This window comes from Centruroides sculpturatus, unplaced genomic scaffold, assembly GCF_000671375.1.
Source record: "Centruroides sculpturatus isolate CEXI.00-Female unplaced genomic scaffold, Cexi_2.0 scaffold151, whole genome shotgun sequence".
Classification (NCBI taxonomy): Eukaryota; Metazoa; Arthropoda; class Arachnida; order Scorpiones; family Buthidae; genus Centruroides; species Centruroides sculpturatus.
Genome location: NW_019384363.1, coordinates 617,582 through 637,634, shown reverse-complemented (window position 1 = coordinate 637,634; position 20,053 = coordinate 617,582). Strand labels below are relative to the sequence as shown.

General features: G+C 27.8%; 2 protein-coding genes across 2 annotated transcripts in view; one reads left to right on the top strand and one right to left on the bottom strand.

Annotated features, from left to right (window-relative positions):
- The window catches only part of LOC111641620 (spermatogenesis-associated protein 22-like), a 111,980-nt gene that overhangs the window by 33,758 nt on the left and 58,169 nt on the right, over positions 1 to 20,053 (bottom strand). The gene's annotated exons all lie outside the window — the stretch shown is intronic.
- Positions 584 to 4,153, top strand: LOC111641612 (cytochrome P450 315a1, mitochondrial-like). The gene is made up of 8 exons (XM_023387813.1): positions 584 to 1,249; positions 1,406 to 1,596; positions 2,435 to 2,638; positions 2,707 to 2,867; positions 3,131 to 3,297; positions 3,460 to 3,538; positions 3,606 to 3,812; positions 3,882 to 4,153. The coding sequence occupies exons 1-8, from the start codon at positions 744 to 746 to the stop codon at positions 3,999 to 4,001; spliced, it is 1,635 nt and encodes a 544-aa protein (XP_023243581.1). The 5' UTR covers positions 584 to 743; the 3' UTR covers positions 4,002 to 4,153.

Genomic DNA, 20,053 nt, shown 5'->3' with positions numbered 1-20,053 from the left:
CAAACTAAATATTGAAATTGGTTCGATAAAATTTTAAAAATATATATTTAATTAGTTAATTTGTTAAAATTGTGTATTTATTGTTAAATTTTTAAATTTTAATGTTTTTATTATGTAAATTAATTTATGTGTATATTAGTTCGAACATTTTTATAAATCAAATTCCTGTAGACTTATACATCATGATACTTTTTACCTTTGGAAAAGTAATAAATTTTTGATATAATAAATGAATTTGCTACGGACTTTTATTAGAATAAATATAAATACTAGAGAAAAAATAATTAATTTTATTACTATTTTAAATATATTTATTCGTCTTCTTTTTTTTATATGGAGATTTTAATCCCTAAATAAAAATTTTGCATTAAGTTTCATTTATTTACGTCATTTGAAATATGACGTAACGAAGTTTCATTGAAACCATCAAAATTTGAATTTAAGTTTTATAAGACATCTCCTAAATTAATATATATATATGTGTATGTATGTATATATTATTAAAAAAGTAAATTAATAAGAAAAAGTTATCCAAGCAGAGCAAAGAAACCTTTATATGCAAAGCACGATTGGAGGAGAGCTTCAGCTGCGAAGTGCCTGAGGCCATCTCTGACGTGATTATTTAGGCACAAGGTAATGCTATAAAAGCAGGTAGGGCGGGTATTAAAGTGGCATTTTGTGTTTCCACACGATAGTAACTGTTCTGTCGACAGTGTGTTGGTTAATCGGTACAATATATTTTAATGAACGTCATGAATGTTTTGCCAAAGAGATGTGTCTGTCGTCAACTCATAATGCAGATACGTTTTTATCAAAGTGTTTTAGATAATATTACGAACAATTCCACAAATCCACACATTAACACGGAAGAAATAGTAAGCATTCGAAAATGTATGCTTGAACTTACAGAAAATCCCATTCAGAGGAAAAGTAGTTGTTCGAACAAAGAGAAAATGAGGACGTTTCATTCTATTCCAACCCCCAAAGGTTTACCGATTATAGGTACAATATTTGACTTATTAAGCAGTGGAGGTGCTCCTATGATACACGAGTATTGTGATCGAAGGCATAGAGAACTTGGACCAATTTATCGGGAATGCCTCGGTTCTGTAGATGCAGTGTTTGTAGCTGATAGTGATTTAATACAACAAGTATATAGCAACGAAGGAAAATATCCTAAGCATATGGTGCCTGAGCCTTGGATCATCTATAATGAAATGTATGGAAAACAACGTGGTCTATTCTTCATGTAAGTTTAATAGGAAATTAACAATGTTTTATTTGCTAGTTGTATAAATTTAGTAAAACTACGGAATCTTTATAATAACAGAATAGATTGCGTAAAGTTCTGATCTTTTTCTCTTAACTGTCAATTATTGTCTTAAAATTAGTCTCACATTTTCAGGGATGGTCAGAAATGGAGTCAACGCAGAAAATCTTTGAATAAAGTATTTTTGAAACAGAGAAGTGTATCCGAATACTCCGATGAATTTAATAATGTCATTTCGGAGCTGTTACAAAGGTGGCTAATTATAAGAGATAACAAAAATACTTTGCCAAATCTCGAGAAGGAATTGTATAACTGGTCTATTGAATGTAAGATTATATATTTTTTTGTTAATACAAACCCCTCATTTTAGAAATTTTTAATACGAACAGATCCCGATCTTTTTAACTTATTAACATACATTTTTTGTCTATAAATTTATAAACTAGTATGTATAATAGCATTTATTTATCAGATAAAATTAACAACATACAATTTGATTTTAAAAAAAAGAAAAAAACACCGGTCAATAGCCTGATGCACAATTATAAGCTGCAGAATTGGCACTGTGCCTTCTCGTAACTTCCGGGGGTTCCCCCTTTACTCAATCCCTGACCTTACAAAAGCTAGCCGACGTAGAATATTACGTCATTCTTGTCGTACTTCCTTGTTCGTTCCTGTTTGTTGCTAAATGAATGAGTGGAAAACTGATTATAAAACTGTAATTTTAATATTTTTTAAATTAAGTTACTGGCTTATCGACCTTGGTTTGTAGACCGAGGTTTTTAATAGGTGTCAAGTTTTTAACATGATTATAGATGATACTGTAAATTTTTTTTAATTGCATTTTTTATTCAATTTAAACTTTTTATCATAGATAAGGCTAAATTTAAAAAAAAAATTTAAAGATCAATTATCAATACAGTAAATTTTTGTTTTGAAGGAAAGATTTAATATACAAAACTATTCTTCACTGAATAAACTAATATGATAGTACTTAATTTGAAGTTACGTAACTTTTTTTATCCCCTAATATTTATTTTAAACATTAATAATTTAATTATCTTCAACTTATAAACCATTTTAAATGAACTGAAACTACTTTTTACAAATAAAATTTTAAAATAAGAATTACTGTGAAATAGTTTAAGTATGATTTTACTTCAGCTCTCGGGACCATGATCTTTGGCAGACGTCTTGGTTGCGTACAGGCAGAGAAATTAGGAGATATTCACGAATTTGTACATTGTGTTCAACAGATATTCTTAGAATCTGCCAGAATGACAATGATTCCGCCAAGATTAGCGAGTTTGCTAAATCTTCCGGTGTGGAAAAGATTTGTAAAAGCTGCTAATAGAGCATTGGAATTAGGTAAATATTGCTGATGATGATGTATTTTTATGTTTAACTTTTAGTTAAATTGAGTTTTTTAATTTTAGCTCAGAGTTATGTCGAGGAAAATGTAACGGAGATTATAAAGAAAGCAAATACAGGAGAACCAGTGGAAGGGATTCTTAGTCAACTCTTACTGAAAGATAAAATCGAAGGAGAAGAAATAGTCAGAATCATCACTGACTTGTTTTTAGCTGCAGCAGATACAGTAAGTAGCCTAATTCTTAAATATAACTAAGTATATTATAAATCAAATAGATATAATAGACTAATAATACAATCAAAAGTTGACAACAAAAATTGAGCACTCGACCCAAGCAAGCGAAATATTTTGACCTTCTATATAACTTTCAACCGCATGAACTACTGACCTACTTCAAATCCCGCGACCCCATTCGATAAGTCATTGGAAAGACTGAAAACGGGAATCATCTTCATCTTCAGTTTTTAATATTTGTATAATTTTTCCAGACTTCTCACGCTACTCAATGGACGCTATATCTCCTAGCAAAAAATCCAAGATGCCAATATAAATTGTTGGATGAAGTGTCTAAAATAGTCGGGACAAATGACATGATCAATGAAAGTCATCTCGTTCATTTGCCTTATGTTAAAGCAATTATAAAAGAAGCACTCAGGTATTTATTGTATTTATATGCCCAAGGCAAAAATAAACTGTTTCCCCTAAAGGAAATCAGTTTCGCCTTGAATATATTGATAGCCTTGAATGATGTAAACTATATATTTCAACATTTTATTTTCAATCTTAACAATATTTCAATTTTTCTTTTTCTGTACAGGATATATCCAGTAGCTCCGTTTTTGACCCGCATTTTGTCTAAAGATATTACCTTGAAAGAATATCTAATACCAAAAGGAGTAAGTTTCTGTACTCTACTAGTATTTTTTAAAAATTCACCTAATTTATTTTTTCCTTGCTTTTTAGACACTCATTTTAATGTCATTGTATACAACAGGACGAGATCAAAAGTATTACTCGAATCCGAACCACTTTTACCCTGAACGTTGGATTCGTGATAGCGAATTCAGCAATTCAATTAATTCGTATGCCTTTTTACCATTCGGAATAGGTTCTAGGTCATGTATAGGACGGCGTGTGGCTGAACTACAAATGCAGTTCCTCATAACAAGGGTAATAATCTAAATTCTCTAACAGCAGCAAATTTTTTATAATGAATTTACTGTTTTTTTTTATTTTTAGATTGTTCAATTGTTTCATCTTCAGCTTGAAAATAAAAACGATGTCAATATAAAAATGAGAATGATTACTACACCTGATCAACCTATACAACTACAGATGATAGAACGCAAGATGAACTAAATTATTCGCGAATAATATAAACTATTAGATACCTAAATTTATAATAAGAAAATTATTTTATTTATATTCGTAAATTTCAAAAATTTATTTCCATTACGCATGAAATTTAATGGTGTTTAGATACTTAAAACTTTAAGGTACTTCTTCTATTTAATGTTTTTTTTTTTTTTTTTTTGTTTTTGGATAATTGATTTTTAACTTCGAAATATCTTCTCCTTTATTTCTAACTTTTTTAAAAAAATCTTAACTGTTATTTAAATTTTTTTTTAATTTTAAGTTCTCTAAATTTATTGTCTATCCTTGAACTTTTTTCTGAAATTCTTTTTTTAGTTTTTTGAATTTTATAATGGTTTTTCAACTTTAGAGAATTAAATTCTTAAGATGATGATTTTTGAATTTACGAAAATTTAGAATTTTAAAGTCAGTTTGAATATCTTAGTCCTCCTGGATTACTTGAAATTTGAACTGTTGCAATGATTTTAAAAATAAGGGCTTATTTTGATGCCTAATGTATTTGTATATATGAATGTATAAATCTTTGTACAGATATATAAACTATTGAGCCATATTGAACATGTGAAATGAAAAAAAAATAATAAAAATTTCAAAAAACTTAAAAGAATAAGATTAATACGTCGATTCATTAAAAAAAATCTACACAACAAATCGTTATATAAACTGTTCCCCTCTTACTGATTTACAAGAGGCAAATTCTCAGAAACTTTTCAGAAACTTGTGTAAAGAATAACTTCCAATTTTAAGTCAAATCTAAATTGTACCGACTTCATAAAAATACGTTTAAGAGTTATATATATATATATATAAATGGACATGTATGTAATGTCCCTATATTTCACTTTTCCGCCAAAACTACACATCGCACGTGAATAATGTTTGTACGTGGTGGTAGCCCCAAGTCTCCATTCGTGCATAGGGGTGGTTGCGTCTCGATAGCTATAAGGGTGCGGGAGATATGAGGTTGAAAATGGCTTTCTATTTCGAATGTTTTGTTCGAATTAAATTCAAACATAAAATTCGAATATTGGTTCGATTATAGAACGATTGTAAACGTTCCAGAAACGTTGAAAATAGTTCGTTTGACTAAACGTAAAAATTCTCTAATTAGTCTGGAAACGGGGGACCTAATTCTTGCATTCTGTGAAAACGGGTAAGATTAGCTATAATGTGTTTATCTTAATCTTCACTATCGTTACTTTTTGCCCAGCGGAGCGGGTCCTTGCAGCTAGATTCTAGATTACTTAGAAAAACAGTCTTTTATATATAATATATATATATATATATAACTATATTACAAGTAAAAACCCAGCGAAGCGGGTCCTTGCAGCTAGTCTTTATATAAAACTTACATCATTACGAATATATACTTTAAAATGTATATTCATAAAGATCCATAAAATGATACAAAATATCTTTTTATTTTTAGTTTTTAGATTTTTATAGTTTAAATATAGTTTTTAGATTTTTATTTTTAAAAATCTAAAAACTATAGTTTTCAGATTTTTATTTCTAATAAAATTAGTCAATTCTCATTACCTGAAACAATCAAATTTATTCGAAAATAGACTTAGATCAAATTAAATGTTAATTACTTTGATCATTATGAACACTATAAGAGTAAAAAGTAATGTTTTTGAAATCTTTTTTTTCCGATATCTCCTCCCAGATTTTATCTCAGAACTCAATTTCAGCACAACGAAGATTTGAACATGAACATCCAAATTTAACTAGCTGAGATTCATATTTTGTTTTAAATTTGCCGAACTGTTCTAGTGATTTCTATTCTTACAAAAGTACACTGTACAACGTGTAAACTTCATATTTCTTATTGAAACTGTAACGAAGTGAGATATTTTGTCAAAATCGAGATATATAAATGACAAAACTCGAACTACCAAATTATTCGTAATGTCTTCATTTATCAACTTTAAACATTCAGAGCACACTTTTTTGGAACTCTTCAGGATAAGATTTGTCATCCCTTGCATTAAAATCTTTAAATTTATCGAATATTCTTAAATGTCAAGGACGGACGTGCAAAGTCTAAAGCTTTCACTAGATGTGTTGAATATTTATTTATTTTCACTTTAAATTATCTTTTTGTTTGAAAGTGGTGGTGTTTTTAAGAAAGCTTTTGAAACCTTTTGAAACCTTATCCCAAACACACAAAATAGACAGGACGGTATTTGAATGATTGTTGTTTTATGGTTCTTTAATTGTTGAATATAGATCGAAATTTTTCATAAATATCAATTTTTCACACCATGATGGATATAAAGAATTTTAAATGAAACATATAAAGCTGTCTTGCGTCTAAATTTAGTTAATAATTTTCTCACGTCAAAGAGAATGTCTTAGAAACAATTTTTACCTAAATACTAGAAAGTCAAAGTAAAATTAACTATTAGAACTATTTTAACATGTTCGACCATAATGTTTTCATCTAAAAAGCTCTGAATAAATTTTAAAAATGAACAGGTGTTGTTTTTTAATAAAGCCTAAAAATAAATTGTTCCTAAACTGGCTACAGATGTAGAAAAATGTTTTGAATTTAGGGATGCACATAGAAAATGAGCAATTATTTATTGTGACATCGTCACAATGCCGGGCTGCAATTTTTAATCATATGTTTTAAATTTAGTAAATAAAAAAAATATGCTCTCCACCTCAAATTAGTGTCTTGCTCCTGTACTGTACATCATACTTTTCCTGTTAGATGACCGGCATGACACTATTACTAACTCCTTTCGGAGAAAATTTTTGAATTGAAATAACGTGACTTCCGGTGAAAACCAGAAGTTCATACATAGTTAATCGGGCCTCCTGCCCCTAAGGTTTCTATATCTGGTATCTTCTTTCGTCTCACTTCTAGAGATTAAAGAAAAATGGACGGACGACAGTGGGAATTTATAGGCCCAATGATTGTGAAGACAGTAATGATGCCATCAGTTGCGGTTTGGTTAGATTGACGTTTTCATTATTTAAATTCACTATTTAATAAAGTAATCATAATTGATTTTAAATCATCATCTATTTGAAATCTAGTATTCAAACACCTAACATTGCATAAAAATAATGATTTTAATGAAAGAACAAGATCTGAAAATAATTGTTTGGCATTGTGCAAAACGATTATAAGCTATACTATATTTTATAGTAACTTGGGTAAAATTTCGGGTATTGTTTACTATTCATGAGATAATCCTACTGTGGAGTCGATCGGAGCAAAATGAAGTCAGTGATATAATCGATAATATACTAAAAATTTTGCATAAATGTAACTTCATTTTTTTCGTTTAGAACAGTAGTGTTTAAATTATGGCCCGCGTTAGACGTTAATCTGGCCTGCAAACATAATACACCACTTATGATTGAAACAGGTATACTTTAGGCTGTATGGAACGTACAGAAATATTTGTGGCCAGCCTACCTATGACTTATGCGCAGTTTGATCCACCAATCAAAATGGTTAGGCAGAATTAGTTTAGAATGTCAAAGTAAACGTAATTTTGATTCAGCTTTTCTCCGTTTCAATGACAGAAAAATTCAATTTCTTTAATAATAGAAGAATTAAGTATTTAGTAATAGTTAATTTCTTGATAAAGTTTCAATTTTCTTCAAAAGATATGAACAAAAGTCAAATAAAATGATAATTCAAATAATAATTAACATTTAATTTTTGAAATTAATCGAAGAGAGATAATGTTACGAGAAAAATGAATGATTAACGGTAAAAGATATTAATTCTCTGGATTTCATAAATTGGTTTTAATGGCTGGAGAAATGCTAACACATTATTTTAACATTATATTTACTTACGTTTCTTTACGACTATTTAATCAGATAATCGCATAAAAATATTAGATTATTCAAGGACTACGCGAATGTATACCTAAAATATAATTTTTACGTTTCTGACTCTGTTATATATAACAGAGGGAAAGTGTGATGATCAGTAAAAAAAATGACACTCCAAGATTTTTACATTTTTGGACTCTGGACCTTGAAACGTCAAGAAATGCAGACAAAAAAATTCGGGTTTTTTCCTGTATATTTGGATGTGTGTGTGTGTGGGGGGGAAACAGTTTTGTTCACTCAATTTGAAACTTAACAACTTCTGTGCTTATTTATCGAAAATTTCTGAAATTTTTCAGGAAGGTTTATATATTAGAGGATTAATGCTATTAAATTTTGGCTGTTAAAGGTCGAGGGGTGGGGAGATAGAGAAGGTAGTGTATCATATCTCGAGTGAGGTCGGACTTAATGACGATTATACTCATTAATAGCATTTACAATATTTATAAAACTCATTTCTACCCTGAAAATTAAGCTTTTTGCCATTTTATAATAATTAAAAATATAAAAAGTTTTTAAAATAAAATATCATAACAGATGACGCCACACACACAGTTTTAAAGGTTGCCGAGAAAGTTAAGCAACTTGTTGGATTTTTAATCTGTAAATCTATACTTGAAGTATTTAACACGATTATATAAAAGTAACATGCTATACAGATGTATGTAAAAGTAAACTTAAATGAAAGTAGCATCAAGTGTTAAATGTATGCATGTAGAAAAAACCCAAAACTCAACAAGAAAACAAATGAATTTGTATCGATTATTAAGATTAACACCTTGAATACTATCTCTTTATTACTTCACGTATCATTTCTCATTTTAAGATCATAAAGATTTTCTATTACATATATTATGGTATAAACATGAGCCAGAACTTTGTATACCAATAATATCAAATAATATAACTAGGTAAATATCAAATAATTTCAACATAAAATGTTTTTACGTTTACTGGAATCGGTAATATGGAAATATAAATTATAATCCAAATATCAAATTTAGTTCAAGATGTTCGAGGATATTCTTTCGCTGAGAATCTCGATCACTTATACTTAAAAAGACATTTCTCAGAAGGAGAAAACAAGAAAAAAACGGGAAAGAAAAGAAATAAATAAAGTATATTTCCGAGATTTAAAATATTAATAGAAAAGAAATTTAAACTATTTATCAGGAAACATATTTATAAGAATAAGAAATTTATGATTTATTTTAGTTGTTGTGTACAGGCACAATGAAGTGACGTTTTTTTCAACACTGGGCTAGTTGAATCTTTTATTTAGTTAGTTGAATCTTTTATTTAGTTACTAACTAAATAAAAGATTCAACTAGCCCAGTGTTGAAAAAAACGTCACTTCATTGTGCCTGTACACAATAAGCAAATACAACACGGTTTCGACAACATCAATCAGATTTATTTTAGGTTAATATCATTAATAACAAATAAAAGTTTTTAAAATAAATCAGATTAATTTCTAAATTGAAATTTTCTAAAGCAACATTTTAAGTTTACACTCTATTGCAAAAAAATCGACGTACTGTACCTTAAAGCTTGCATTCAATAATAATCAAATTCTGCACGTGGAATGGCAGTAGAAAAATAAAATATTCATTACAATATTATAGCACAAGGATATATTATAAAAACAGTTTCAACACAAATGTTACAAATCAGAAAATGGCATACTCAGCTGGCAATTAATGCAAACTGATCAATGTCAGAGATGATACAAGTTATTAATATGCAATATTTGTAATGAAACTGTTCTTCAATGATGTATCCTTGTGCTGTGATATTGTAATATATATATATATATATTTTTTTTTTTCATTACCATTCTATATGTAGAATTTGATTACTAATGCACTTCGGCTTTAAAGTGCATCGATTTTTTGCACCGGTTTACATTTAATTACGTGGTAAATAATTAATACAACAAAAATTGTACAAAATTCCTTTTTTCTTTACTAAAGTTTTTATTCTTCTATCTGATATTTTTATTGATAAAATAATATTTCTATTATATTTATACTATTTATTAACTTTTAATATATTTTTTTTAGTATTCGATAAACAATAAAATAATTTTCTCAACCACTTACCCTCAGCAGTAACGTAAACCACATACAACACCTTATTTTGCCAATGGAAACGTTTAATAATCACGAACGTTTTCGGCTTGTTCTACAAGCCATCCTCAAGATTATATTATATTCTACGTTAGTTATATTCTAACGATAGAATGTAATATAACGCTTGAGGATGGCTTGCAGAACAAGCTGAAAACGTTCGTGATTATTAAACGTTTCCATTGGCAAAATAAGATGTTGTATGTGGTTCAATAAAATAACCATGGATTCCCAATAACATAATAAATAGTAAACAATATTACCAAAAATATATCTTAAGAATGAAAGAAATTTTTTAATTACGAAAGTATTATAAAAAAAAATAAGTTTTCTGCATTAGTAAAATAAGTAGAAATAATATGTCAATTTTACGTGGAAAGAATTCAGCAATTGAGTAAATCTCTTGCAATACATGCCATAACGCTAAGTCCGGTTCTTTGTTGAGACTAGTACTATTGTTCCACTTCATCAGAGAAAAAGATTTCCAGTTCGTAGAATATTGGTTCCGGTTCGGATCTGAGTTTCTCATCACGGAATACAAATACAAATAAGAATACTCGTATCGTCCGAACGTCGACTTGCGGATTTAAAACCGGTGTAAATAAAAAAAACGCTCAGCCAGTTCTGAATAACCACGGAGTTTTTAATCTGAATTTCAAACAAAAAGCAACAAAAGCACGCAAGTTACACGAATAAATTGCATTTAGTCGTATAGTTAGCTCAGAAGAGCAACATTTTCGTTTAGTAAGTAGGAAAAAATAATTTTATTAAGTAATGCAATTTTATTTTCCTTTTGCAAGATAGGAGAGTTAGCTTAGTTAATAAGATAGCATTTGAAAAATCTATTTATAAATTCAAATTTTAAATTAATGACAAGTTCAAAATGTCACATCTCATTAACTAATATGTAAACAGTAAGAAATGCAATTATGAAATATTCAACGGCTATTCCACATATTTATTACTTTCAGTATCTTAGTGAGAATGTATATATAATTAAGTTATTTTACAATTAATTCGAAAACAGAGTTAATCGTCGAAATAAAATTCTGTTTAATAACAACCCCTTATACTGTTCTATTTCTATTCTTCGTAAGAGGTTTACTTTTATGTCTGTCTCAATTGTTTTAGATTAATATATACATAAGATTAAGTCAAAACTTTTACTTAAGCAATAGTATCGATTTATTTAATATTATAGATATAATTATTATAAATGACTAATTGTCTATAAGATTTCGCGTAGATTTACTATTATCATCAGCTTATCTGTTTTAGTATCCAAAAAAATTCGGCTAATAATTAACTAAATTTTTGCTTTTCTTATGATTTTAGTATATGAAATAAATTACAATTTTATTACTGAATAATTATAGTACAGGGGTGGCCAACCTGCGGCTCGCGAGCCACATGCGGCTCTTCGAAAGATTATTTGTGGCTCTCGATAAATGTACTGTACCCGAGTTCCCTTTTCATTTTTGTGTTATTATATTTTAAAAAATTATTATCGTCCGTATGTGTTTCAAAATGTCTTTTAAATTACTAACAACAAATATGAAAGACTAAGTGCAACGTTGTAACAAATTTCATTTCCATCCAAGTTAAGAATGATATGACTCATCGAAAACTGCGCGAACGAACATAAACAGTGGCGTAATCGTCCGTTATCGACCGAATCCAGACCGATTTTGAATTTGTAAACTGTCATTGCAACGGGCAGTTGACATTGTGCTCTGGAGGAAACAATTTGTATCACTCTTGCTACGGATATATTTTGTAATCTGGAATTTTTTGCATACCTTTAATTGCGGCTCGCGAAAAATTTCAAATTTTGAAAAATGGCTCGGACTATCAAGGAGCTTGGCCACCCCTGTTATAGTATAACTCCGATTATCTCATCCCCGATTAACCGAGGTTCCGCATTATCCGTGGCGTATGTGTAAGTGAATACACTACTTTTCTTATACTATAATTTATAAAAGGAAGTTTAAAACGGTAACTTGTATTACAAAATGATTTCTTTGTTACCTTTTATCATTTAACTTTAACTGAGAGGAATCATTTGTATTAAAATCTAACTATGATAATGCGCATTTTTATTCTTAAAACTACTGTACGTATAATAATTGATGTAAATATTGTTATTAAATTATATATGATTAAATTCACTACAAGTATAAAAAATGAGGCTAAAAATGGTATACTATAGGCCGACGAATCTTTCATATTAGTAATTCTTAATCCGAAATGACCATGGCCATCCGTTTTATCCGAGTTTTCAATTATAATATTAATACTTTACAAGTTAAAATTCACAATTTATGTAGTTATTCTTAATTCAAATCTTTAAAAAATTTTTTTTTATAATTATACATATCATTAATATAAATGTGCGTATTAATAACTTAATATAAAATTAAGAGATTTCTTATTGATATCGATATTATTTGTTTCTTATCTTTAATATTACTGATAATTTCATATTAATCAATTATCGGTTCACACTACCTCGGATAATCGGGGTTCTACTGTACTTTCATATTAATGAGAGGAAATACAAACTAAAAATAAAATTAATACACAGAATAATATGTATTTAATTTTATAAGTTTAAACTCGGATTCGTCACTAAAGACAATACTCTGCTAGTCTGCGGTAGTCCATGCTTATCTTTAACGGCACCCAGGCCTGTCTTTAGGTGTGGGCCTCCCGGACCTGGACCCAGGGGCCTCCAGACATTGGGGGGCCTCCAAACATTCGAGACCTCGAAAATATGCAAAACTGAATAGAGCAAACAATTAATAAAATTATCATAAACAGTAAACAATCAAAAGATATGTTTGATAAATTTTATTAAACATAAATATAACAATATGTTTAGCAAAGAAAGCTAATTAAAAAAATTTATGAATAACAACCCTCCATTACGAATTCCTTAAGGGGGCCTCCAAGCTTTTCTTGGCCCAGGGCCTCGCGCGTACCAAAGACGGGCCTACTTCAAACGAAGCTGACGATGTTTGAGTGCTAATGGCAGGATGGTAGTGGTCATCGTATAGACAATTTGCCTCTGTAATCATCTACCAATATTATGAAAATAAAAAGAGCTCTGTAGCGAAACTTTCACCTGTCTATGGATGGTAGACAAAGACGTGGTTGCAACTGTTCGTGCTTGTTTGTCACGATCAGGCAGACGATAGTTTACTTGGTTGTCTGTCTAGGGCGTTCAGTGCTTGACCATCATGTATAAGTAATCTCGCGTTTCCACTACTCCAAAATCTCCTCAGTCAGGTCAGAACCGCCCAGATGGCGGAAAACTCGGACAAATGGCTACCCTGTTTTCCTCAGTCTGATGATGCAGCTTTTCTCAAGCTCCGTCAACTGTGCGCAATGTCTTAGACTACGTTCTATAGGTATGCTTGGCATTCGAAGACTTCCAAACAATAAACACACTGAAAATTCTGAACATAGAAGGCCTTTGAGAGCTTTTTTTATAGGATACTGGGGTAGCTAATTTAAGGCATTCTGGTAGCATTACTTGGAATGCAATCGGATCACAAATGTAATTATTTACCTGTCTGAAACATAGGTTTATGCCGAATTTTGCAGTAATATGATATTCTATCTGAGTGCATAACGTTTTTGTCTTATAAGTGAAATCCTATAATTATTAGTGTATGATCTTTTATCCATCAGCATCTATAATAAACAAAGCATTTTGATTGCTGTCGTTTGATTTAATGATTATTTCCTATAATGATTATTAGATAAACTTTATTTAATTTTTATAATTTATTTATAACAATGATTTTACTTTACAGTTGTTAATTTACATTCAATATGACAGGTTTTTTATATGATTAGAATCCAATAACAGGTTTTACTTGTCATCGTAATTATTATATGATGTAAACATGAATTAAAATAGATTTATCATAGAAAATAACATTTTAATATGATAATTTTAGATGTCTTATAATAAAACTAATGCTTCACATTTAATTATTCTTTTCTAAATAGGTTCGTATTGATTCAGTACTACTTTAGCATGACTAATGGAATAATAAACAATAAGCATTTAAGCTTATTATACTAATAAAAATTATAATAAGTATTTTAATCGAAATAATTGATTTAAATTCTCACAATCTAATTTGATTCCAAGTTTCATAAAATAAAAGATAGATATCGTGTATAAAAATTTCTGCTTGTTTAGATTACATTATATAACTTATCATATAAATGATTGTTTACAAGAATTAAAAATATTTCAAAACATGTACAGTAATACCTCGACTTACGCTACCCCGACTTACGCGAACTCGGAGTTACGCGATTTTCAAATCTAGTCGATCTTTTGCAGCTCTTGATTACTCACTCCCCCCACACTATTCTTCGGCTTACATGTTCGGATGTGTTGCGTGGAATTGACACATAGCTACAATTTATTTTGTGTTATTTATTTCTGTGTTTGTTATATCTACGGAGACTCGAGAGACTCTATGTGGTGATTTCTTGTAACCGTGAACGAATCAAAAGACGAGATAAGATTAACGAGAACATTTATTAGCTTACATACATCCGACTTGGATTTTAGACAATTGCGAAATTATACCTCGACTTACGCGGTTATCGCTCGGTCCCACCTATCGCGTAAGTTCGGGGTATCACTCTATACATAAAACTTCTCAATGTCGAAATTAATCAAAATTAACTTTGACAAATATACTGTACATGAAACATTCTTTTGAATGAAATATTTTCAGAGAAAACTAAAACAAAAGTTTTAAGACAGACTATTGTATGTTATTTTATTTCTGATACATCAAGTAAGTAAACTAATTGCAAATATATTTTTAATTTTAGAAGTTAATCTTACATCTGTGGAATATTGAAGTTCTTTTGTTTCATTTTTCTCAAAACTTTTTTAGGATACAAGCCAGTGGATTGAAATATGCTAGTACAGCCAAAAATCTTGGTTGAGATCCCTATAATATATTCCCCTTTGCTTATTTGAATGCCATCAAATTGTGACTAACTTCTTTTATTGTTTCACATTTTCATATTAAACATTAGAAAGAGTTTACAGTTCGACCAGCTCCTAAAAAGAATATGGCAAGCCTTAATTTTTCCCATTATAGACAAACCTAATCAATAGTGAGATAAACTAACGAAATAAATAAATATATTAATAATAAACTACAATAATAAAGTTCATATGTACTGTACAGTACATAAACTCCATATATATATGGTAAAGGGTTAAGTTATGGGTTAAGAAGTAAAGGGTTAACTTAGCTGGTTAACAATAATTTTAATATTAATATATTAAAATTAATTTAATATATTAATATTCGAAAGGCTTTTCGGTTATTTTATATCTTAATCCACATAAATTAATTTAAACAAGTAAAACTATATTCATTGCAGAAAGAATAAATACATTATTTTCTATTGGGAGTATTTATTACTCAATAGAAAATAATACAATTATAACAAAAATCACATTAATATAAATCAGACGTTCTGGAAGTTTTATTTTTTCGTTAAAATCTTCACACATCTTTAAAAAGAAAGACTATTTATCTAGTAGAAAAAAACAGAATCAGCCTCGAGGATTTAATCCTTCTGATGAAAGAACTGGGAGCTTCCACGCCACTAACTAATCAACTGTTCCACGTAACTATCTCATTGAGGTAAGCTTGGCCTGCAATGAGGCAGTCAAATAATTGAGGAATGAAGAATGGAACGAAGTTCCGAATTATTATGAAAAATAAAATTTGTCAGAATCAGATTTGAACCCGGATCTCTCAAGGCTAAAAGAAAATTCTCGCTATGCTGCTTTCTGATTGATCATATCAGTCTGATTAATGTAATCATCATGTAGATTCATTATCTAATATTAAGTTAATACGTGCTTCTTGTCCTTAATTACTTATATTATGCTTGTGTCCACTTGAACTAGGACTTACTTGTTATGCTGAGAGAAGAGAAACAAACCATTTCCAATTAAGATATATTTATTGTAACGTAATCTTGTATGCCACTATAATCGAGCATTTCGGGCCAACGCCCCTCCTCAGCGGACGTTACGATTTTCTTTATATTTACAAGTTTATATTTTAATATATCCATATATTTATTTTAACATTTTCGGAATAGACTTTTAAACCTTAATTTATTAAATTCTTTCAATAAAATTTCTTGAAAATGAATCTATTCACTTAAACATCATTTATTCGTAAAACGTGTTATCAATGCACCAACCCACGGAGTAATTTTCTGCTCCTTCCTTTTGTGTATAATATACACTATCAAAATAAAAATAATTATTTTTAATTATAAATATGCTCAACTCTACCAACCATTCTGGGCATTGCATTGTTTGCAAGGCGTCTTCCCTCAGTATAACAAGTCCTAATTCACAAGAACGTCCAAAGTGGACACAAGCATAATATATCTAATATTAAGCTTGATATAGTAAAATGAGAATTGCTGAAAAGATTTTATTAGAAAATATTCTTTGTATTTCCGGTTTATAACATAATGATGAATTACATTGTATTAAAAAAATTCTGTTGTAGAGGCTTATTATGTCGATATTTATATAACAAAGGAAGTAAATGCAATTTCTATAATTCACGATAATCGTGATTATCGTTTATTATCGTGATTTCAAAAGTTATTTAATATTAAAGTTAATATCGTAAATTTGTTATTTAATATTAAAGTTAATATGTAAATTTGTTCCTCTAATACAGTATTATAAAAGTATTATTTTATTATTTAAATATTTTAACAACCGAAATCTGATAATTAAATTTATTTAATTTTAATCGTTTGTATAGCTATTTATTTCGACCTAATTTTGTTATATATGCGACTTAAATAAGTATACATGTTTATACTTTATGGGCCATTTTAATTATTTTTATATCTTAATAATGTTTTTTGTTTTTCTCTTTAATTCGAATTTTTCCTATATATATAAATATATTTTTTCTCAATAAAATTATCATTTGATTATATTGCCACGAAATTTTGTAAGACCTTGATTGGTTAACCATCTAAATAAATAAATATTGAAAATATTTTTACAACAGGTTCCGAATAATGTCATAAGAATATAAAATTTTAATTTTAAATATTTTCATTTTAAGACGTTTTAAGTTGAATATATTACACTTTAAATAAATTCTAAGATAAGATTTTTTAAACAATTAAACTATGCATAAAATATTTTATACAGCCTATATTATGTAGTCGATTTACTTTAATGGTTCAATTTTCAATTAAAAATATCAATAAAATAAAAGTAAAGATAGAAATGCAATAAATCTATTAGAATTTATATCACTATATAATGTAAATTTTAATACAGTAAATTAAAGATGATAAAAATATTAAAACGTTACAATATTTTTCCTATTTTTCATTATTCTCATTAAGATAAATATTACAGTACATTAATTCTATTTATTATATTTACTAATTGACTACTATTAATAAAAGTAGTTAATTTTGATATGTGGTTACAACACGTGTTTAAAGCATATGGCTAAAATATGTTTTTAATTTTTTTATTATTAAATTTAGAAATTATGAATCAATATATTATGAAGAACTTAAAAATAACCAAATTAGATACATTTCCATATTATCAATTTTAAAAAAATTCAGACTTGGCAAAAATAATTTGACCAGGATTAAACTTGTCTAGAAGCCAGTTTAGCAACTCAGATAAGTTACTTACATATGGGTTATTCACCAGGTTCTAACTTTTCCTGATTCGTTTTTTTCTAAATATTTTGTTTTAAACTCCCATATATGTATTAGAATATAGCATTTAACATAATTCACACAGAGTATATTACATATAAACAATAAATAAAAAAGTATAAAATTAGTAGTTTCATCATGTAACATTTATTTGTAAGAATTAATATAATTTCATTAATCAAATAGACAAATAAGTCTCTATAACAGCCAGTTATTAATTCTTGTTATATTAGATAATAAAAGTACGCATTCTATATACCCAAATTAAAAATATAATACATGACTCCTAAAATTATATTTAAGAATAGTTATTATACAATTAAACCTAAATTTCATTTATTTAATTTAATTTACAAAAATAATTAGTGTTTATGCAATTTATCTATAGAAACTGTTTTAAAATATCGCATATGGCATCAAGAAAATCATAAAATTTCTATTTTTTTTTAATTAATTGAAATAATTTAAAAGCTTATCTTCATGTCCATTCTTATATTTAATTCTTGTTAATTGAGAGAAGGGGGTTAATAACCGAAACTCGAGAGAATAAATTTGTATTGAAATCGATAAAATAATAAGACACACCGACAACAGACTATAGTATACATCATTATCTAGAATCCCATCAAGGCAATTTCAGAATCTTAAGTAATTCTATATTAAGGATCCAACATCATCTGCATCTGTTAAAAATAATTAGTTAGATTTCTGAATTCGATTCCAGATTCCCTAACTGGGCAATCTGAAACTCTTTACTCCGATTATCCGAACATTGGTTGATAGCAGTGTAAAAATTCATATGATAATATTCGTAAATTGTTGGGAGCAGCTGCAAATCATTAATGATATAACATGAGTTTTTTGTATCATATAATAAAATTTAATGAATTTTTAAATTTAAATTTTAATATTTTAAATATTTACCAGCTTTAAATCATAACACAGCTACAAATTAAAATTATAAAAATTTATATCACATATTGTTAACAATTTTAATAAGCTTAATTCTACTCTTAATTTAATTTTATTTGTATTTTTAGTTAATAATGTAAACGTCCCAGTCTCTAAAATAAATAGAACATGTAAAGTGCAAATAATTTAAATATCTAAAAAACTTAATCTTAAGAGTTTATTTAAAAGCTAAAGTATTTAATTTAAATATTTAAAAATAAAAGTACAAAATTTGAATATAAATTTTGTATTTGAAATTTTAATTTTTAAAAATAATCATAAGACAATCCTATATTCACTTATATTCTAATTTTTTGTTTAACTTAACAATTAAGTAATTCTTATACTTGTATTAAACCCTGACTACGACCTTTCAATTCTAATTCATTCATGATAATGAGATAATTACAATTAAATGAATTAATCAGTTTAACTCATTTATAAGGTGTGAAGATAAGTTTAAAATTTGTATGCAATAAATGTACTATTTAAAATGCAAAGGATTGTTAACTAATAAATGTTTTTTCTATATGTTATGTTTCGTTTTAATTATATTATCTACTTCTAAAGTAATATTGCATTATATCAAAAATTAAACAACGGATCTATTTCTTAAATTTTACCGTTTATAAGATGCTAAATAAATTCATATAATATATAGAATTTTTTCTATTTATGATATAATTTAAATTCTGCCTTTGAAAGTATACAGAACAGTTATATAAATTCATATAATATATAGAATTTTTTCTATTTATGATATAATTTAAATTCTGCCTTTGAAAGTATACAGAACAGTTATATAAATTCATATATACTTTCCAATTATTTTGATATCATATCTCAACAACAAATGAAATATCCGTTTGTGTCACCTTCTTATCTATCTGTAACCTCAAATAAAACACAGAATTAACTTCAATCTAATTAATATTCGAACATTAATATTTCGTAACAAATGAAATATATGGTGTATCTAAGTAAAAAGTGGTTAAATAAAATTTACATGCTTCAATAAATTTATAATTTATCTTCTGTAAAACCTGTTATTTAATTATATTTATAATTTCAAGGAATTCAAGATTTTCTAAAGTTTGATCTTTTTGAAAATGAGATCATAAACACTGTAAAAAATAAAATTATTCTAGAGATATGACATTTGTTTCATATCTCTAGGATAATATCTAGAAATTCAAAAGTTATAAATCGAGAAATATTGTAACTAACAACTAAGAAATAAGCTTACGCAAGCAGGCTATATAAATTTATTGTTTCTTTTTAAAATAAGACAGAGTTTATATTACTGTAATCGTTGATACTTCG